This window comes from Triticum urartu, chromosome 4A, assembly GCF_056163025.1.
Source record: "Triticum urartu cultivar PI428250 chromosome 4A, HENAU_Tu73, whole genome shotgun sequence".
NCBI classification, from domain to species: domain Eukaryota; kingdom Viridiplantae; phylum Streptophyta; class Magnoliopsida; order Poales; family Poaceae; genus Triticum; species Triticum urartu.
Window position 1 is genome coordinate 29,569,669 of NC_141876.1, and position 22,762 is coordinate 29,592,430.

General features: G+C 45.4%; 1 protein-coding gene across 6 annotated transcripts; it reads left to right on the forward strand.

Annotated features, from left to right (window-relative positions):
* Positions 1-4,204: 4,204 nt before the first annotated feature.
* On the forward strand, positions 4,205-11,575 carry LOC147974595 (Tetratricopeptide repeat (TPR)-like superfamily protein). 6 transcript variants are annotated; one of them, XM_087517606.1, is made up of 4 exons: positions 4,205-6,724; positions 8,598-9,373; positions 9,840-10,032; positions 11,195-11,575. In XM_087517606.1, exon 1 carries the CDS (start codon positions 4,290-4,292, stop codon positions 6,591-6,593), a length of 2,304 nt encoding a protein of 767 aa, XP_087373732.1. In that variant the 5' UTR covers positions 4,205-4,289; the 3' UTR covers positions 6,594-6,724; positions 8,598-9,373; positions 9,840-10,032; positions 11,195-11,575. The 6 variants fall into 6 exon arrangements, with proteins under 6 accessions (XP_087373732.1, XP_087373731.1, XP_087373733.1 ...); XM_087517605.1 differs by having other exon boundaries at positions 11,199-11,574; XM_087517607.1 differs by lacking the exon at positions 11,195-11,575 and adding an exon at positions 7,333-7,635 and having other exon boundaries at positions 9,840-11,153.
* The last annotated feature ends 11,187 nt before the right edge of the window (positions 11,576-22,762 follow it).

Consider the following 22,762-nt stretch of genomic DNA (forward strand, 5'->3'; position numbering starts at 1 on the left):
TCCGGCGCCTGACCACGGCCGCCGCGGTGCCGCTCTCCAACCTCACGGACGCGCTGCTCGCCACCCGCCTAGCCAACCACCTCCTCACCACGCCGCACATCCCACCCGTGCTCCTGCCCGTCATAGCGCTGCCGATCCCCGTCCGCCTCCACGTCCTCCGCCACCTGGCCCTCCCGCCCACGTCCTCCGCCGGTTTTGTATGAATTAAACCTTACTTACTCATGTGGTTGCACCTGCATTAATCAATTCCCTATCTTGGTATCACTACGTCTGCCTTGGTATTACCCTCAAGTTGCTAATACAAGCCATGTTAGGAACTAGTTTAGATTGATCCGGACTCCTAGATCTACAAGATTGATGATCTATCTCAACTTGTCAATGCCATTATATTGAAATGGCAGTATCATAAGAGATCTCTAAATTGCTTGTCGTTGTGGGTTATTGATCAAAGAACTCATATGAGTACGCGCACGAGGCTCATCGAATCACATATATCACACTAAGTACTCATATAAGGTTATATTGATCTATGTCATTAAATGTAACACTCAAAATGTCTAATGACCTACGCGCCTTATCCAAAACCTTTAGATCACATAACGATATGACCATCCATGACATGCAGTTAAAGAAACAGTGGAAGGCATAATGTCAACAGAGCTTATGGCCCACCTAACGTACAACAAGTGGAACGTAAACCTAACTAAAAATGTTTAGATGAATGACTGGGGTATGCCATATCCCGTACTCCCTGACATGGAGCACTCAAAGTACTCCCATATATTTTGGTCCATCAAAAAGTTGCTAAAAATCTGAAGGAAGAAAACAACACAATACTACAATAGGTTTCAAGTCCAGGCTCCATAATTGTTCGAGAAAGAAAAAAGAAAAACCCAAGATTAATATTATTGTCCATGCTCCAAATTTATGGACCAAATTGGAATAGCTACTATTCCAAAAGAGATTTCTCTTCCTTTTTGTTTCTAGTTATGTGTTGCAAATCTGGATTTGATCTTTGTAACATGACTGGTATTTGTTATGTGTCAATTTCACCAACTTTTTTTCATGAATTATGGATGGAGGTTTTTCTACTAGGAGTACTCCATGTCCGAGAGTACACTATACATTCTCGATGTCGTGGCTAGCCAATTTTAAGGTATGAGAGGTAGGTGACAAGCAAACATGGACTGATTAATTGTGGCGCTCAAGGTTGGTGCACAAGAGAAACTCGTGTCCAACAAGCCCGCGAAGGGTAATATATACGCCAGACATATCTCAAAGTAGGCAAGCTTACAAGAAAGGATAGATCTGAGCATCTGGGCGCTTGAGCACCTACATTTTCCCCTTTTACTTCAAGGAAGCTAGCAATAGATATGGGCATGGGTGGCATAGGGACATCACCCCACAGCTATGATCTTTGACCATGGAGTTTAGCGAGCCGGCGAGTTCGCACGACGAACTTCGCAAGATGCGTATCACCAATATGTTGCTGGTCAGAGAGATGATCTGGCTGTGGTTACGGCCGTAGGAGAGCCTAAAGATACTTCCATCCTTAAGAGCTTGTGTCAAATCGTCCTTAACTCGAGAATCTTCAATGCTGATTGATGCAAAATACTACCATAGCTCAAGTTGTTCCATATGTGCTCTGAGAAAAGTTCATGGCATTCCATACATGAGTTTGTCAAGAAAAAAGTTATAGAGTTGTACTACCACACTTGGTCCACTTACAAAGATTTGAAATGGGTTGTTTCGCCCAATGTTCGATATTAGTTTTATCATAAATAAAGTTTAACTAAATTTATAACAAAAACAATATGAACATTCACACACACAGAATATTTTTTTCACACAGCAAGAGCAGAACAAATCACACCCCACTATGCAACACCGATCCCCGGCTCCTCCAGCTGTTTCACACCATCGTAGATTCGTAGTGGCCAGCTGGCAGCGACCTCCGCCGGTCGTCGAGCAGAGCCGCTCTCGCCAGCGCTAGTGCGCCACGGCCTCCTCCCGACTCCATCGGCACCACGCCATGCCGCGGCAGGAGAAGTTGTAGAAGGTGTAACAAACCAGGCGCACACGCGTAGCCACAGCGGAGCAGCATGCTGCAGCCGGCCACGCGCGTCTGGCGCCTGACCACGACCTTCGCCGTGCCGCTCTCCGACCTCACGGACGCGCTCCTCGCCACCCGCCTCGCCAATCACCTCCTCACCACGCCGCACATCCCGCCCGCCGCACCGCTGCCGCTCCCCGTCCGCCTCCACGCCCTCCGCCACCCGGCCCTCCCGCCCACGTCCTCCGCCAGTTTTGGATGAATTACACCTTACTTACTCACGTGGTTGCACCTGCATTAATCAATTCCTTTGCTCTACCTTGGTATCTAAGAACACACTAGAACTGCTTCTGCCTTGGTATTACCCTCAAGTTGCTAATACAAGCCATGTTAGGAACTAGTTTAGATTGATTGGGACTCCTAGATCTATGAACACACTAGAACTGTTTCTGCCTTGGTATTACCCTCAAGTTGCTAATACAAACCATGTTAGGAACTAGTTTAGATTGATTGGGACTCCTAGATCTAAGAACACACTAGAACTGCTTCTGCCTTGGTATTACCCTCAAGTTGCTAATACAAGCCATGTTAGGAACTAGTTTAGATTGATTGGGACTCCTAGATCTACAAGATTGATGATCTCTCAACTTGTTGATGCCATTACATTGAAATGGCAGTATCATAAGAGATCTCTAAATTGCTTGCCGTTGTGGGTTATTGATCAAAGAACTCATATGAGTACGCGCACGAGGCTCATCGAATCACATATATCACAATAAGTACTCATATAAGGTTATATTGATCTATGTCTAAGTCATTTAAATGTAACACTCAGAATGTCTAATGACATACGCGCCTTATCCAAAACCTCTAGATCAGATAACGATATGACCCTCCATGATATGCAGTTAAAGATACAGTCAAAGGCATAATATCAACAGAGCTTATGGCCCACCTAACGTATAGCAGGTGGAACGCAAACCTAACTAAAAATGTTTAGATGAATGACTGGGTATCCCATATCCCATACTCCCTGACATGGAGCACTAAAAATACTCTCATATATTTGGGTCCATTAAAATGTTGCTAAAAATCTGAAGGAAGAAAACAACACAATACTACAATAGATTTTCAGGTCCAAGCACCATTAATTGTTCGAGAAACAAAATGAAAAATCCAAGATTAATACTATTGTCCATGCTCCAAATTTATGGACCAAACTAGAATAGCTACTATTCCAAATTAGACTTCTCTTCTTTTTTTGTTTCTAGTTATGTATTACAAATCTGTATTTGATCTTTCTGACATGACCGGTATGTGTTAGTGTTATGTGTCAATTTCGCCAAGTACCTTTTTCATGAATTTTGGGTCAAGGTTTTTATACTAGGAGTACTCTACGTATGAGAGTACATAATACATTCTTAATGTCGTGGCTAGCCAATTTTGAGGTAGGAGAAGTAGGTGACAAGCAGACATGGGATGATTAATTATGGCGTTTGGGGTTGGTGCACAAAAAGAGAAAGTCATGCCCCAGCAAACCCACAAAGGGTAATATATATGCCAGTATGCATGCTAGTCATATGTCAAGGCAGGCAAGCATGCAAGAAGGGATGGACCTGAGCACCTACATTTTTCCTTTTACTTTAAGCAAGCTAGCAACATATATGGGCATGGGTGACATAGGGACATCACCCCACTCCTATGATCTTTGACCGTGGAGTTTAACGAGCCGGCGAGTTTGCATGACGAACCTTGAAAGATGAATATCATCAATAGATCGCTAATCTGGTAGATGTGTGATGTGATCACAAAGATAATCTCGTTGTGGTTACTGTCGTAGGAGAGCTTCAAGGTGTTGCCATCCTTAAGAGCTTGTGTGGAGTCGTGCTTAGCTCGGGAAACTTCCACACTTGTGCTCTCAAAAAACTTCATGGCATTCCATACAAGAGTTTGTCAAGAAAAAATTAGAGCCGTACCACCAGGCTTAGTCCAGTTAATAAAGATTTGAAAGAATTGCCTGTTTTTATTTACATATTATAGTTTTATCTTGAGTAAAGTTTAGCCGAATTTATAAAGAACAATATACACACTCGCACAAACAAATATTGAAGCCGAGTGCAGAACAAATCACACTCCACTATCCTCATCCTCAAAATCATCAAAAGAAAAGAAACGAAAAAAAAAAGTCGGACGAACGAGACACTCTCGCCACGGTCAGGCGCCACAGCGGGGCAGCATGATGCTGCCGGCGGCGCGCGTCCGGCGCCTGGCCACGGCCGCCGCGGTGCCGCTCTCCGACCTCACGGACGCGCTGCTCGCCACCCGCCTCGCCAACCACCTCCTCACCACGCCGCACATCCCGCCCGCGCTCCTGCCCGCCGCGCCGCTGCCGCTCCCCGTCCGCCTCCACGTCCTCCGCCACCCCGCCCTCCCGCCCACCTCCAAGCTCTCCTTCTTCCTCGCCGCCACGCCGCCCGCCTCCCCGCACCTCGCCGCCACCTTCCCCGTCCTGCTCCGCGCGCTCGCCACGCACTCCCCTCCGCTCCTCGACGCGCTCCTCCCCTTCGCGCTCTCCTCCCCGTCCCCCGACGCCCTCCTGCCCCGCCTGCTCTCCGCGCTCCTCTCCGCCTCCCGCCTCGACGCCGCGCTCGCGCTCCTCCAGGACGCCCCTCCCGACCTCCTCCCGCGCCTCGCCGCCGCCGCCATCCCTTCCCTCATCGCCTGCCCTGACCCCCTCTCCGCCGTCCCCGCCATCCGCAGGCTGCTTCCCATCGCCTCCCACCCGCCTCACGTCCGAGCCACCAATCGCCTCCTCCTCGCCCTGTCCAAGGCGAACCTCTACGATGACTTCTGCCATGTGTTCGACGAAATGTCAAGGAGGGGCCTTCCTTCCAACTTGAGGTTCTACAACATTTGCATCCACGCCTTCGGCAAGTGGAAGCGCCTGGACAAGTCCCTCAAGCTTTTCGCGGCTATGAAAGCCGCCTCTCCTCCGCTTGTGCCAGATATATGCACGTACAATTCGGTCATTCGTGTTCTTGTGATTGGCGGGAGGGTGGCTGACGCTTTGCTGGTCTTTGATGAAATGAAGTTGGCTGGGATCCACCCAGACGTGTTCACTTACCGCGCGGTTGTGGATGGGTGCTGCAAGAGTTTCAGGATGGATGACGCGCTGCGTATGTTTCAGGAGATGCGCGGGGGCACCAGGCTGAAGGGGGATGTCGTGGTGTACAATTCGCTTCTAAATGGACTCTTCAAAGCAAAGAGGCTTGATGAGGCATGCGGTTTTTTCGAGACAATGGTGGCGGATGGGATCCAATGCTCAGCGAGCACACATAACACTGTGATCGATGGGCTGTTCAAGAACGGGAGGGCAGAAGCAGCATGTCGGCTGTTCTATGAGCTAAGGAAGAAAGGTCAGCTATTGGATGGGATTGCGTACAGTATCATGGTAAGGGAGTTCTGCAAGGAGGGGACAGGGGACCAAGTTGCAGAGGCAGTCAGTTTGGTGAAAGAGATGGAAGAGCGGGGCTTTGTTATTGATTTGGTTACCGTTACATCATTACTTCTAGGTTTTAACAAGAGTAGACGGTGGGATTTGGAAGAGAAGATAGTGAAGATCATAAGAGATAGCTCTGTCTTGCCAGATGCCTTTCGATGGAAGTCCAACATGATGGATGCCTTGACAGGACCACAAGATAGAGCGAAAGATGGAACATCAATCTTTCCATTTGATGGTAATATGAACGATGTGATGAGTTTGCTCAATCCTGCAGTATGCACTGATACAAATGAAGGAACCACACATAATGAACCCAAGGATGATTGGTCTTTGTCCCCACACTTGGATCATCTTGCCAAACATGCTGATCATTCAAATAATTCTGCTATATTTACAGTGCACAGAGGTCAGAGGGTGGAAGGCATGGGGGGTAAAACTTTTGATGCTGACATGGTTAATACATATATGTCAATCTTTTTAGCCAAAGGGAAGTTGAGTGTAGCCTGCAAGTTATTTGAGATCTTTACAAATCTGGGAAGGAAAGGGACAAGTTATACATACAATTCACTGATGACCTCATTTGTCAAGAAGGGGTATTTGAAGCAGGTCTGGGCAGTTCTTCATGAGAGGGGTGGACAGCTCTGCCCCAATGATATAGCAACATACAACCTGATAATACAAGGTCTTGGCCAGATGGGAAAAACAGAGGTAGCTAGCTCAATCATGGAACAATTGTCAAAGAAAGGTGTTTACATGGATATTGTTATGTACAACACTTTGATCAATCAATTGGGAAAGGTCGGAAAGGTTGAAGAAGCAAACTGTTTGCTTGAGCAGATTATCACAAGGGGCATGAAACCAGATCTTGTTACTTTTAATACCTTGATCAATATTAATGTGAAAGCTGGTAGGTTGAAGGAAGCCGACAAGTATTTGAGGAGGATGATTGCAGAAGGCATTGCTCCAAATCACGTGACGGAAACAATAATGATTTTCCTTGATAAGGAGATTCAAAAGAAAAAACAGCAATCTAAATGAACTACCAAAAAAGCACAAATAATATCAGTGCAACGAAGGCTTTTTCAAGATACTATATTGGCGAAAAGGAACAGTTGTTGTGACAAACTCCACGGAGAGGTAGCTCTGTTGTGAATCGAAAATGCCATGAGGTAAACTTTGCAATATTTTGTCTTAATTTCAGAATTTTTCTCTACCAAATTTTCATTTACTACCTTCAGAGAGCATGACAATATCAGATGAATGAAAAGGAGCATGACGATATCAGATGAATGAAAATGTAATGATGCATAAGGCTAAATATAGTTAGTTTATTAGATTGTGAGTATCTGTTGGAAAGTCCGTTGAAGAATGCTTCCTTAGATCATTGAATGACGGGAGTATGTACCTAGAACTACAGGTGTTTTTCTTTATGTTTTTCATTTTTCTTATGTGATTTATGAAGTCATGTACTGCACATGTATCCTAATTTTATTATAGAAGTGATATTGTATGAAACATACAAATGCCGTGTGATATTTGATATATGAATATTTGGACGGCCATTAACTTGCTTCGTTATGTTAATATATGAAGATTCCCCTTTTTTTAGATCATTGCTCTTGTTAATTGCTTGAGCTGGTTTACTCCCATTTTGCGCATGAATATTTCATAAGACTAAGAGTACTTAGTGCCATCCTGACCTTTTGAACATTACCATGCTTATGCATCTTTTTTTTATCCGGGGCATATCTCCTGGCTTATTTTATTGAATTCAAAGATGTACAAGATTACAACGACACAAATGAGCCATGCATCTTCCAGACATTTGAGCACATGAAACTGAAAAGGAGATGCTGCAAAGTCACCGCATTCAGGAAAACACAACAAATCAAAGCATTGTAAATGTGGGAACTGTTGTCTTCTGCTTGTAGCTTTAGATTCCGTCATGGTTTATCGAAGCAGACAGATCATTGCACTGATTTACGTGACCTCAGACTACCTGAGCACTGAGCAGTCTCTCCCCTGCAAAGAGGTGAAATGGAAAACAACTTCAGCCAGTTTTAAAATCTTATCGTTAAAGGTCAGTTTATTTCTTTTGAATCAAATGGTCTATGGGACTGTATGTAATCCAAATATGTAGTAAATTCCTGTGGATTCCAGATTCCCTGTGTACCAGTTGGCTATAGAGTTTTCCAGTTGAAATAGTGCATGTCTCCCGCTCTAGAGCATTTCTGATTACACCCCAAATGGATCTCACATTAGATCGGTTGAGAAAATAGGTTAGTTTCCTGCCCTTTCTCTAGGCAGGTCTGGGATGATATCCTCTCCTGGCTGAGGATGACGTGCAGGCCACCTGACCAGGACACCTCCCTCAACGAATGGTGGCTAGCTGTCAAAGAGACGACTCCCAAATCTCTTTGCAAGGGACTGGCTACCGTGATGCTGCTGACGGGATGGATGATCTGGAAACAGCGTAACGCATGTGTCTTCTATGGGGATCGACCCTCTGTCCACTTGCTGACCGAGAAAATCAGAGCCGAGGCAGCGCTCTGGGCTCGAGCTGGGGATGTCCATTAAAATCATTGTAACACAAACTGTAAACCACCTCCTAGGAGGCCTGTAACTTTTAACCCCCCCCCCCCCCCCCCCCCCGCCCCTCTTTTCAATGAAAAGAAACGTAGTCTTTGCATTTTCTTGAAAAAAAATAAAATATAAAATAGGTCAGTTGCTTCTTGTGCTCCACAAAGCTTGCAGTGAATGATGCATATTGTTCCTTGTAAATTTTCAGCACAGTGATAAAAGAATGAATCTAGGGAAGTATGTAGACTGCTTCATGGTTTACACGGCTCGGCATGAAACTCGAGATTCTGTATGAAACTAGCATGGTCCTGTATTTCCTGAAGTGGTGATCAATCCAAACAATGAGGTTCATACTGGAACTAATTGTGGAATCTATATTTGGCTTTATTTCCACCATACTTTACTTCTGAGTGTTTCCCCTTATTGTTTTGCTGTTTCTTTACACTGGATGCTCATTAACAGGAATTTTTAGCAGTCAGCGAGCGGAAGGACTACACTTTAAGTCATTAAGGAATTCTGTTGTCCACTCAGAAATTCGTCTTTGAGTGGTAGCACTCAGTTTGTTCTCTGAACCCTGTAGTGCCAAAAGGGACTTGATACAGTGTGAAGGTGGAGGTCAAAAGATGGACGGTTTTAGCTGTGAATTAACACAAGTGGAGAACTGATCTGGATGTATTGTGGGTGCTCTCACATCTTAAACATGCCTAGCAGAGTAACAGGAGTAGAAGCAAGGGAGTGTGCCATGTGCACTATTGAAGTATTGAGTGCTACGCAGATATGTTCCGTTTGGTCTTCATGTGCAGCAACATTTCTGCTGCGTCCTTCATCTCCTCTTTGAATGTGTGGTTGCTAGACAACTGTATCTTCATATACGTGAGATGAATGGCATTAGTATTTGCAATTAATTCCTAGCAGTTTGGCAGGTTAGCAGTAACATGCTATTTTCAAGTAGAGGGGGGTTGTGGTTTGTGGAGAAAAACGTGAATCCGAGAACAGTGGGCAGCTGCTTTGCTGGGACTGGAAGGTGTCTGTTACTTCTATGTAGCACTTCTCCAGGATGCTGAATTTCAGGCCGATTCAGGCCCCGAGCCAAGTAACCATGTAGGATACAAGCACGTTTTGGTCCAGATTGAGAAGAGAATATGAGTGGAGCTGCATAACTTCGTCCGATTTGCTATGCATCGCATATCTGAAGCAACTACTCTATGACTGTTTAGTTCAGTTCCAAATATTCTTTGGTAAATTGATGCTGCTATCAATTCTACATAGTATAGCTGAATAAAACAAATATTTCGGTTGAAATCTGAGTCTTTCCAGTTGACCTGCTGTGTGACTTTTAAATTACGAGGTTGTTTCGTAGCGGCAATTGTCCGACGTTGTTTCTTGTGGCAACTGTATAATCCAAATCCAGCAGTAACTTTTGGATTGCTCATCGTTTTACTGCAACCTGACAATGCTAAATTATTCAGAGCAAATAATGATGGTGTTCGCTTGTCTAATTGGAAACAAGTGTCTACAGTTCAAAGTTTTTTCATTGCAGAACAGTTAGCTGCTGGTAAATTATTTAAATCTGCCACTAACAATTCTCTACAATTCAACGTTTTTTCATTGCAAAACAATTACCTTTTGCAGCCTTACACTATATCTGGCATTCCATTTTCAGTATGCTAGCTAACCCTGAGCTGTGTTGTGGTCTATTTGTAGAGTAAGAAACATGATCTGCTTTCAATAGGCACAGTGGGGTGGTGGCTTGCAGCTTTTATGGAGGAAAAACCGTCAGTCAATGAAGAGCTGGTGGCTGCTGTGCTGGGAATGGGGTTCACTTATCTGGGACAACGAGTGAGGGAAACACTTCTAGAGACCCTGCTAACAAAGCTTGCTCTGCCACTTAAATGAGGTGAGCCAGCCAGCTATTCTGCAACCGTTTAATTCAGCTTTCAGTAAGTACTCTTCAGTAAACAGGTGGTATCAATCCTGCTAGTGGACGCTATTAAGATCCAAATGGTAACAAAATGTTTCGCTCGAAGTTGGAGCCTGAAGATGTCCCGTAGTGGCCATCATTGTGGTATAAACCAAATGCAATGAGATTCCTGCCATACCGTGCGTAAGCTTTTGTCTATCATCGCCAGTTTTTACGCGTGGTAGGTGTCAATCGTTTACCATTGTCTCAGTGTTCAGTTTCTTTTCCTGCAACCCGACGACACTAAACAATTTTTTAACGATTAAGTATAATAATGGAGCCCGCTTGAATAATTGATGGGCTGGTTGTAGCCATTGTTTTCATTTCCTTTATTGCAAATACGTTTTTCCTGTTGTCACTTGTCACGGGCATGCAGCAACCATCCAAATCTGCCATCAATAGACTACACTTCCGTAGCCTCAGACTAATGGTGGTGGGTGTCAATCGTGAAACGTGCGTACGTAGTCACATAATACACATGATTCGGCATATCAAACCATAGAGTACAGTTAGCAGTTGTCCGTTTAGGCGGCAGCTGAAAACTGTGCTGCCGCATGGTGCAGTATCAAATCGTGCAGCACATTAGTAGTACTTGATTCCAACGTTTTTCTTAGAGAACTCGAGCCGTTCAGGTGCTGGACGCAAGCACAAACAGGCTCTGCTTGATACGCAAAGTTTCCTGGCTCAGTCCATGTTGCGTTCCAGAATTCGAAGGCATAATGTTGAAGGTCTGGGGGATATTACTCGCTGGCATGGAGTACTCCCATATATTTGGTCTATTTAAAGGTTGCTAAAAATTCTGGGAGAAAACACAACATAATACTACCAACAGATTTCAAGTCCAAGCTCTATTAATTGTTTGAGAAACAAAAAAGAAAAATCTAAAATTAATATATTGTCCATGCTCCAGATTTATGGACCAAATTGGAAAAGCTACTATTCCAAATTAAATTTGTCTTTCTTTTTTGTTTCTAATTATTTGTTGCAAATTTGGATTTATCCTTGTAACATGATTAGTACTATGTGTTATATGTTAATTTCGCCAACTATTTTTTTCATGAATTTTGGATCAAGGTTTTTATACTTGGAGTACTTTGAGGCAGGAGAAGTAGGTGAAAGCTCTCATGGGATGATTTAATTGTGGCGTTTGGGGTTGGTGCACAAGAAGAGAAACTCATGTCCCAACACCCGCAAAGGATAATATATATGTGATTCATATCTAAAGATAAGCAAGTATGCAAGAAGGGATGGACCTGAGCATCAGGGCGCTTGAGCACCTGCATTTTTTTCCTTTTGCTTCAAGCAAGCTGGCAACAGATATGGGTATGTGTGGCATAGGAACATCACCCCACAGTTATGATCTTTAACTTTGGAGATAAACGAGCCGGCAAGTTCGCACCACAAACTTCAAAGGATGCATATCACAAATAGTTTGCTGATTTGGAGCATGTGTGATGAGATCTCAAAAGGTGGTCTCGTTGTGGCTGCGGCCGTAGGAGAGCTTCTAGGTCTTGCCATCCTTAAGAGCTTGTGTGAAGTTGTCCTTGTTGGGGAACGTAGCATAAATTCAAAAATTTTCTACGTGTCACCAAGATCTATCTATGGAGTCATCTAGCAACGAGGGAGGAGTGGATCTACATACCCTTGTAGATCGCGCGCGGAAGCGTTTAAGAGAACGGGGTTGATGGAGTCGTACTCGTCGTGATCCAAATAACCGATGATCCTAGCGCCGAACGGACGGCACCTCCGCGTTCAACACACGTACGGAGCAGCGACGTCTCCCCCTTCTTGATCCAGCAAGGGGGGAGGAGAGGTTGATGGAGATCCAGCAGCACGACGGCGTGGTGGTGGAAGTAGCGGGATTCCAACAGGGCTTCGCCAAGCGTTGCGGGAGGAGGGAGATGTGCCATGGGAGGGAGAGGGAGGCGCCAGGGCTTAGGGTGGGCTGCCCTCCCTTCCCCCCACTATATATAGGGCCAAGGGAGAGGGGGGAGGCGCAGCCTTGGCCCTTCCTCCAAGGAAGGGTGCGGCCAGGGAGGAGTCCCTCCTCCCCAAGGCACCTCGGAGGTGCCTTCCCCCTTTAGGACTCTTCCTCTCCCTTGATTCTTGGCGCATGGGCCTCTTGTGGCTGGTGCCCTTGGCCCATATAGGCCAAGGCGCACCCCCTACAGCCCATGTGGCCCCCCGGGGAAGGTGGCCCCACCTGGTGGACCCCCGGGACCCTTCCGGTGGTCCCGGTACAATACCGGTGACCCCGAAACTTGTCCCGATGGCCGAAATAGCACTTCCTATATATAATTCTTTACCTCCGGACCATTCCGGAACTCCTCGTGACGTCCGGGATCTCATCCGGGACTCCGAACAACTTTCGGGTTACCGCATACTAATATCTCTATAACCCTAGCGTCACCGAACCTTAAGTGTGTAGACCCTACGGGTTCGGGAGACATGCAGACATGACCGAGATGACTCTCCGGTCAATAACCAACAGCGGGATCTGGATACCCATGTTGGCTCCCACATGTTCCACGATGATCTCATCGGATGAACCACGATGTCAAGGACTTAATCAATCCCGTATACAATTCCCTTTGTCTAGCGGTACGATACTTGCCCGAGATTCGATCGTCGGTATCCCGATACCTTGTTCAATCTCGCTACCGGCAAGTCTCTTTACTCGTTCCGTAACACATCATCCCGTGATCAACTCCTTGATCACATTGTGCATATTATGATGATGTCCTACCGAGTGGGCCCAGAGATACCTCTCCGTCACACGGAGTGACAAATCCCAGTCTCGATTCGTGCCAACCCAACAGACACTTTCGGAGATACCTGTAGTGTACCTGTATAGCCACCCAGTTACGTTGTGACGTTTGGCACACCCAAAGCATTCCTACGGTATCCGGGAGTTGCACAATCTCATGGTCTAAGGAAATGATACTTGACATTAGAAAAGCTTTAGCATACGAACTACACGATCTTGTGCTATGCTTAGGATTGGGTCTTGTCCATCACATCATTCTCCTAATGATGTGATCCCGTTATCAACGACATCCAATGTCCATGGTCAGGAAACCGTAACCATCTATTGATCAACGAGCTAGTCAACTAGAGGCTTACTAAGGACATGGTGTTGTCTATGTATCCACACATGTATCTGAGTTTCCTCTCAATACAATTCTAGCATGGATAATAAATGATTATCATGAACAAGGAAATATAATAATAACCAATTTATTATTGCCTCTAGGGCATATTTCCAACAGTCTCCCACTTGCACTAGAGTCAATAATCTAGTTCACATCGCCATGTGATCAACACTCACAGGTCACATCGCCATGTGACCAACATCCAAAGAGTTTACTAGAGTCAATAATCTAGTTCACATCACTATGTGATTAACACTCAATGAGTTCTGGGTTTGATCATGTTGCTTGTGAGAGAGGTTTTAGTCAACGAGTCTGCAACATTCAGATTCGTATGTACTTCGCAAATCTCTACGCTATATTTGGAGCCATTTCAAATAACTGTTCTACTTGGAGCTATTCCAAATTGTTGCTCCATTATATGTATCCGGTATCTCTACTCAGAGCTATCCGGATAGGTGTTAAGCTTGCATCGACGTAACTCTTTACGTCGAACTCTTTATCACCTTCATAACCGAGAAACATATCCTTATTCCACTAGTTACTAAGGATAACTTTGACCGCTGTCTTGTGATCCATTCTTGGATCACTCTTGTACCCCTTGACTGACTCATGGCAAGGCACACTTCAGGTGCGGTACACAGCATAGCATACTGTAGAGAGCCTATGATAAAAGCATAGGGGACGACCTTCGTCCTTCCTCTTTCTTCTGCCGTGGTCGAGCTTTAAGTCTTAACTTCATACCTTACAACTCAGGCAAGAACTCCTTCTTTGACTGATCCATCTTGAACACCTTCAAGATCATGTCAAGGTATGTGCTCATTTGAAAGTACCATTAAGAATTTTGATCTATCCTTATAGATCTTGATGCTCAATGTTCAAGTAGCTTAATCCAGGCTTTTCATTGAAAAATACTTTCCAAATAACCCTATATGCTTTCCAGAAATTCTACGTCATTTCTGATCAACAATATGTCAACATATATTTATCAGAAATTCTATAGTGCTCCCACTCACTTCTTTGGAAATACAAGTTTCTCATAAACTTTGTATACACCCAAAACTTTGATCATCTTATCAAAGCATACATTCCAACTCCGAGATGCTTACTCCAGTCCTTAGAAGGATTGCTGGAGCTTTGCATACTTATTAGCATCTCTCAGGATTAACAAAACCTTCCGGTTGTATCACATACAACCTTTCCTCAAAAATCGTCGAGGAAACAATGTTTTGACATCCTATCTGCAAGATTTCATAAATAATGCAGTAATCGCTAATATAATTCCAACAGACTCTTAGCATCGCTACGAGTGAGAAAGTCTCATCGTAGTCAACTCTTTGAACTTGTCGGAAAACATCTTAACGACAAGTCGAGCTTTCTTAATGGTGACATTTACCATCATTTCCGTCTTCCTTTTAAAATCCATCTGCACTCAACAGCCTTATGACCATCGAGCTGTTCTGTCAAAGTCTACACTTTGTTTCCATACATGGATCCTCTCTCGGATTTTATGGCCTCGAGCCATTTATCGGAATACGGGCCCACCATCGCTTCTCCATAGCTTGTAGGTTCATTGTTGTCTAGCAACATGACTTCCAAGACAGGATCACGTACCACTCTGAAGTAGTACGCATCCTTGTCATCCCACGAGGTTTGGTAGTGACTTGATCTGAAGTTTCATGATCACTATCATAAGCTTCCACTCCAATTGGTGTAGGTGCCACAGGAACAACTTCCTGTGCCCTGCCACACACTAGTTGAAGAGATGGTTCAATAACCTCATCAAGTCTCCACCATCCTCCCACTCAATTCTTTCGAGAGAAACTTTTCCTCGAGAAAGGACCCGATTCTAGAAACAATCCCTTATTGCTTTCGGATCTGAGACAGGAGGTATACCCAACTGTTTTGGGTGTCCTATGAAGATGCATTTATCCGCTTTGGGTTCGAGCTTATCAGCCTGAAACCTTTTCACATAAGCGTCGCAGCCCCAAACTTTTAAGAAATGACAGCTTAGGTTTCTCTAAACCATAGTTCATACGTTGTCATCTTATCGGAATTACGTGGTACCCTATTTAAAGTGAATGTGGTTGTCTTTAATGCCTAACCCATAAACTGTTGTGGTAATTCGATAAGAGACATCATGGTATGCATCATATCCAATAGGGTGCAGTTATGATGTTCGGACACACCATCACACTATGGTGTTCCAGGCTGTATTAGTTGGGAAACAATTTCCACAAAATGTCTTAATTCTGTGCCAAACTCGTAATTCAGATATTCATCTCTATGATCATATCATAGATCTTTTATCCTCTTGTCACGACGATCTTTCAACTTCACCCTGAAATTACTTGAACCTTTCAATAATTCAGACTCGTGATTCATCAAGTAAATATAGTCAACATCTACTCAAATCATCTGTGAATTAAGAACATAACGATATCCACTACATGCCTCAGCACTCATTGGACTGCACACATCAAAATGTATTTCTTCCAACAAGTTGCTTTCTAGTTCCATTTTACTGAAAACGAGGCTTTCAGTCATCTTGCCCATGTGGTATGATTTGCATGTCTCAAGTGATTCAAAATCAAGTGAGTCCAAACGGTCCATTTGCATGGAGTTTCTTCATGCATATACACCAATAGACATGGTTCGCATGTCTCAAACTTTTCAAAAACGAGTGAGTCCAAAGATCCATCAACATGGAGCTTCTTCATGCGTTTTATACCGATATGACTTAAGTGGCAGTGCCACAAGTAGGTGGTACTATCATTATTATCTTATATCTTTTGGCATGAACATGTGTATCACTACGATCGAGATTCAATAAACCATTCATTTTAGGTGTAAGACCATTGAAGGTATTATTCAAATAAACAGAGTAACCATTATTCTCCTTAAATGAATAACCGTATTGCGATAGACGTAATCCAATCATGTCTATGCTCAACGCAAACACCAATCTCGATAGTAGAGGGAGCGTACGATATTTGATCAACCTTGGAAATACTTCCAACACACATCGTCATCTCATCTTTAGCTAGTCTCCGTTTATTCCGTAGCTTTTATTTTGAGTTACCAACACTTAGCAACCGAACCGGTATCTAATACCCTGGTGCTACTAGGAGTACTAGTAAAGTACACATTAATATAATGTATATCCAATATACTTCTGTCGACCTTGCCTGCCTTCTCATCTACCAAGTATCTAGGGTAGTTCTGCTTCAGTGACCGTTCCCCTCATTACAGAAGCACTTAGTCTCGGGTTTGGGTTCAACCTTGGGTTTCTTCACTAGAGCAGCAACTGATTTGCCGTTTCATGAAGTATCCCTTCTTGCCCTTGCCCTTCTTGAAACTAGTGGTTTTACTAACCATCAACAATTGATGCTCCAACTTGATTTCTACTTTCGCGGTGTCAAACATCGCGAGTTGCTCAAGGATCATCATGTCTATCCCTGATATGTTATAGTTCATCACGAAGCTCTAATAGCTTGGTGGCAGTGACTATGGAGAACCATCACTGTCTCATCTGGAAGATTAACTCCCACTCGATTCAAGCGATTGTAGTACTCAGACAATCTGAGCACATGCTCAACGATTGAGCTTTTCTCCCTTAGTTTGCAGGCTAAGAAAATCGTCGGAGGTCTCATACCTCTTGACGTGGGCACGAGCCTGAAATCCCAATTTCAGCCCTCGAAACATCTCATATGTTTCGCGACGTTTCAAAACGTCTTCGGTGCCTCAACTCTAAACCGTTTAACTGAACTATCACGTAGTTATCAAAACGTGTATGTCAGATGTTCGCAACATCCATAGACAACGTTCGAGGTTCAGCACACTGAGCGGTGCATTAAGGACATAAGCCTTCTATGAAGCAATGAGGACAATCCTCAGTTTACGTACCTAGTCCGCATAATTGCTACTATCAACTTTCAACTAAATTTTCTCTAGGAACATATCTAAACAGTAGAACTGAAGCGCGAGCTACGACATAATTTGCGAAGACCTTTTGACTATGTTCAGGATAATTAAGTTCATCTTATGAACTCCCACTCAGATAGACATCCCTCTAGTCATCTAAGTGATTACATGATCCGAGTCAACTAGGTCGTGTCCGATCATCACGTGAGACGGACTAGTCAACATCGGTGAACATCTTCATGTTGATCGTATCTACCATAAGACTCATGCTCGACCTTTCGGTCTCTTGTGTTCCGAGGCCATGTCTGTACACATGCTAGGCTCGTCAAGTCAACCTAAGTGTTTCGCGTGTGTAAATCTGTCTTACACCCGTTGTATGTGAACGTTAGAATCTATCACACCCGATCATCACGTGGTGCTTCGAAACAACGAACTGTCGCAACGGTGCACAGTTAGAGGGAACACTTTCTTGAAATTTTAATGAGGGATCATCTTATTTACTACCGTCTTTCTAAGTAAACAAGATGCAAAAACATGATAAACATCACATGCAATCAAATAATAGTGACATGATATGGCCAATATCATATAGCTCCTTTGATCTCCATCTTGGGGCTCCATGATCATCTTGTCACCGGCATGACACCATGATCTCCATCATCATGATCTCCATCATCGTATCTTCATGAAGTTGTCTCGTCAACTATTACTTCTACTACTATAGCTAACGATTAGCAATAAAGTAAAGTAATTACATGACGTTTATGTTGACACGGAGGTCATAAATAAATTAAGACAACTCCTATGGCTCCTGCCGGTTGTCATACTCATCGACATGCAAGTCGTGATTCCTATTACAAGAACATGATCATCTCATACATCACATATATCATTCATCACATCCTTTTGGCCATATCACATCACATAGCATACCCTGCAAAAACAAGTTAGACGTCCTCTAATTGTTGTTTGCATGTTTTACGTGGCTGCTATGGGTTTCTAGCAAGAACGTTTCTTACCTACGCAAAAACCACAACGTGATATGCCAATTGCTATTTACCCTTCATAAGGACCCTTTTCATCGAATCCGATCCGACTAAAGTAGGAGAGACAGACACCCGCTGGCCACCTTATGCAACTAGTGCATGTCAGTCGGTGGAACCAGTCTCACGTAAGAGTACGTGTAAGGTCGGTCCGGGCCGCTTCATCCCACGATGCCGCCGAATCAAGATAAGACTAGTAACGGCAAGCATATTGAACAAAATCAACGCCCACAACTACTTTGTGTTCTACTCATGCATAGAAACTACGCATAGACCTAGCTCATGATGCCACTGTTGGGGAACGTAGCATAAATTTAAAATTTTCCTACGTGTCACCAAGATCTATCTATGGAGTCATCTAGCAACGAGGGGGGAGTGGATCTACATACCCTTGTAGATCACGCGCGGAAGCGTTCAAGAGAACGGGGTTGATGGAGTCGTACTCGTCGTGATCCAAATAACCGATGATCCTAGCACCGAACGGACGGCACCTCCGCGCTCAACACACGTACGGAGCAGCGACGTCTCCCCCTTCTTGATCCAGCAAGGGGGGAGGAGAGGTTGATGGAGATCCAGCAGCACGACGGCGTGGTGGTGGAAGTAGCGGGATTCCAACAGGGCTTCGCCAAGCGCTGCGGGAGGAGGGAGATGTGCCATGGGAGGGAGAGGGAGGCGCCAGGGCTTAGGGTGGGCTGCCCTCCCTTCCCCCCACTATATATAGGGCCAAGGGAGAGGGGGGAGGCGCAGCCTTGGCCCTTCCTCCAAGGAAGGGTGCGGCCAGGGAGGAGTCCCTCCCCCCCAAGGCACCTCGGAGGTGCCTTCCCCCTTTAGGACTCTTCCTCTCCCTTGATTCTTGGCGCATGGGCCTCTTGTGGCTGGTGCCCTTGGCCCATATAGGCCAAGGCGCACCCCCTACAGCCCATGTGGCCCCCCGGGGCAGGTGGCCCCACCCGGTGGACCCCCGGGACCCTTCCGGTGGTCCCGGTACAATACCGGTGACCCCGAAACTTGTCCCGATGGCCGAAATAGCACTTCCTATATATAATTCTTTACCTCCGGACCATTCCGGAACTCCTCGTGACGTCCGGGATCTCATCCGGGACTCCGAACAACTTTCGGGTTACCGCATACTAATATCTCTATAACCCTAGCGTCACCGAACCTTAAGTGTGTAGACCCTACGGGTTCGGGAGACATGCAGACATGACCGAGATGACTCTCCGATCAATAACTAACAGCGGGATCTGGATACCCATGTTGGCTCCCACATGTTCCACGATGATCTCATCGGATGAACCACGATGTCAAGGACTTAATCAATCCCGTATACAATTCCCTTTGTCTAGCGGTACGATACTTGCCCGAGATTCGATCGTCGGTATCCCGATACCTTGTTCAATCTCGCTACCGGCAAGTCTCTTTACTCGTTCCGTAACACATCATCCCATGATCAACTCCTTGATCACATTGTGCACATTATGATGATGTCCTACCGAGTGGGCCTAGAGATACCTCTCCGTCACACGGAGTGACAAATCCCAGTCTCGATTCGTGCCAACCCAACAGACACTTTCGGAGATACCTGTAGTGTACCTTTATAGACACCCAGTTACGTTGTGACGTTTGGCACACCCAAAGCATTCCTACGATATCCGGGAGTTGCACAATCTCATGGTCTAAGGAAATGATACTTGACATTAGAAAAGCTTTAGCATACGAACTACACGATCTTGTGCTATGCTTAGGATTGGGTCTTGTCCATCACATCATTCTCCTAATGATGTGATCCCGTTATCAACGACATCCAATGTCCATGGTCAGGAAACCGTAACCATCTATTGATCAACGAGCTAGTCAACTAGAGGCTTACTAGGGACATGGTGTTGTCTATGTATCCACACATGTATCTGAGTTTCCTATCAATACAATTCTAGCATGGATAATAAACGATTATCATGAACAAGGAAATATAATAATAACCAATTTATTATTGCCTCTAGGGCATATTTCCAACAGTCCTTAGCTCGAGAGCCTTCAACCTTGATTGATGCAAAACAGTACATATTGTTGTTCTACATGTGCCCTGGGCAGTGGTGGTGCTACATGTTGTTTGTCATTTGCTATGCGCCGCATATCTGAAGCAACTATGTTTAGTTCAGTTGCAAACTAGTGTCATCATTTCTGTCAAACAAGGCGTATATGTGCAGGACTCATGTATTCTCGTGGAGATCAACGTAGATATGTATAGAGGTTGTTAGGCCGGCTTGTTATCTCTTATCTCTTGTAACTAGCTTAGCCTTATTTCTATTCTTCCTCTCCAAGTTGTACTCCCGATTCTCTTCAACCGCATGTATACGCTATCAGGGATCCTACGCCCCTGCCTATAACATGCAACACGTCGCCTCACATCGAGGTAAGACGTTTCCGCTCTCGCACATGGTATACAGAGCCTCCTCTTCCAATCTCATCTAGCTCACCTCCATTAGTGCCCTAGCCATGTCTTCCTCCGGCTCCTCCCACTCAAACCTCAACCAGCAGGTCACGGAGAAGCTTACCCGCACGAACTATGTGCTGTGGCGCGCCCAGATCGCCCCGCAGCTGCGGGGCGCCGGTGTCTTCGGCTATGCCGACGGCACCACACCAGAGCCGGCCCGACTCCTCGTCACCAAGGACAACAACGGGAAAGAGTCATCGATGCCCAACCCTCTCCACCCAATCTGGGTACGGGAGGACCAGCAGGTTCTTGGTTACCTGCTCAACAATCTGTCCAAGGAGGTCCTCGTGCAGGTGACCACGATCACCACGTCGCCCGCGCTCTGGGCTGCTCTGGCGGGCATGTTCTCGTCTCAGTCGCTCAGCCGGGTGAACAATATTCGCACGGCCCTCATCAACGCGCAGAAGGGGACTCAATCCGTCTCCACCTACTTCGCCCACATGCGCGGCCTCGCGGACGAACTCGCCGCGGCCGGCAAGCCTCTGCCAGATGACGCGCTTGTCTCCTACATTCTCCATGGGCTAGACATGGACTACCAGCCCCTGGTGTCTGCCCTCGACGCCCGCACCACGTTGGTCTCCATCGACGAGCTCTTCTCCATGATGAGCAACTTTGATCAGCATGTGGCGCTCTTCCAGTCCTTGGGCGGCTTCAAGTCGTCTGCCAACGCCGCCTACCACGGCCGTGGCGGTGGCTCCTCTCATCACTGCGGACCACCTCGCAACAAGGGCAAGGCCTCTGGCGGGGGCAACGGCAACAACACCACTCGCGGCGGCGGCAGACGGCCCTCTTCTAGCAACAACAGGGGCCGCCGCGGCGGCTCCACCAGATCACGCCCGGATGCACCTCGCTGCCAAATCTGTGGTAAGCTAGGGCATACGGCCAAAGACTGCTGGTACCGCTACGACGACGATGGCGACTCCTCCCAAGATGAAGACAAAGTTGTTGCTGCAGATGGCTCCTGTGGAATCGACACCAACTGGTACGTCGACAGTGGTGCCACCAACCACATCACCAATGAACTTGAGAAGGTGACCATGAAGGAGAAATACCGCGACAAGGACCAAATCCACACAACTAGTGGTGAAGGTATGAGGATAAACCACATCGGTCACTCAATTTTTAATACCCCCGTAGAAAAATTCATCTTAAGAAAATCTTGCATGTTCCTAGTGCCAATAAAAGTCTCCTTTCTGTTCATAGAGTTGCCCTTGATAATCATGTTTTTCTTGAATTTCATCCATATTTCTTTTTTATCAAGGATCAGGCCACGAGGAGAATTCTCTATCGCGGTAGATGTGTTCGAGGGCTTTACCCGTTGATTCCGGAGCGCACAAGACTCAATAAACAAGCTTTTGGTGTTGTCAAACTCTCGTCAACACGATGGCACGATTGTTTAGGACATGCTTCTTTTGCTTTAGTTGAAAAACTCCTTAGGAGAAATAAGCTCCCGTATGTTGGTGAGCGCAATGTTGAAACTATTTGTGATTCTTGTCAGCGAGCTAAAAGTCATCAATTGCCCTATCCAATTTCTACTAGTGTCTCTACTCAACCATTACAATTAATCTTTTCTGATGTTTGGGGCCCTGCTCCTAGCTCCGTTGATAGACACACATATTACGTTAGCTTTATTGATGACTACAACAAATTTTCTTGGATCTATCTTATTAAGAAAAGATCCGACGTTTTTCAAGTGTTCAAAAATTTCCAAGCACTTGTTGAGCGTAAATTTGACTCCAAAATCATTGTTGTTCAATCCGACTGGGGAGGGGAATACGAGAAGTTGAACTCCTTCCAAATCCTTGGCATCTCACACCATGTGTCATGCCCCCACGCTCACCAACAAAATGGCTCGGCCGAACGCAAACACCGTCACATTGTTGAGGTTGGCCTTGCGCTTCTAGCTCATCATCTATGCCATTAAAGTTTTGGGATGAGGCGTTTCTTGCTGCTGTTCACGTCATTAACATGCTCCCAAGTCGAGTCATCAATAATGACACTCCATTAGAACGGCTTCTTCATGTCAAGCCGGACTATTCCACACTTCGTGTGTTTGG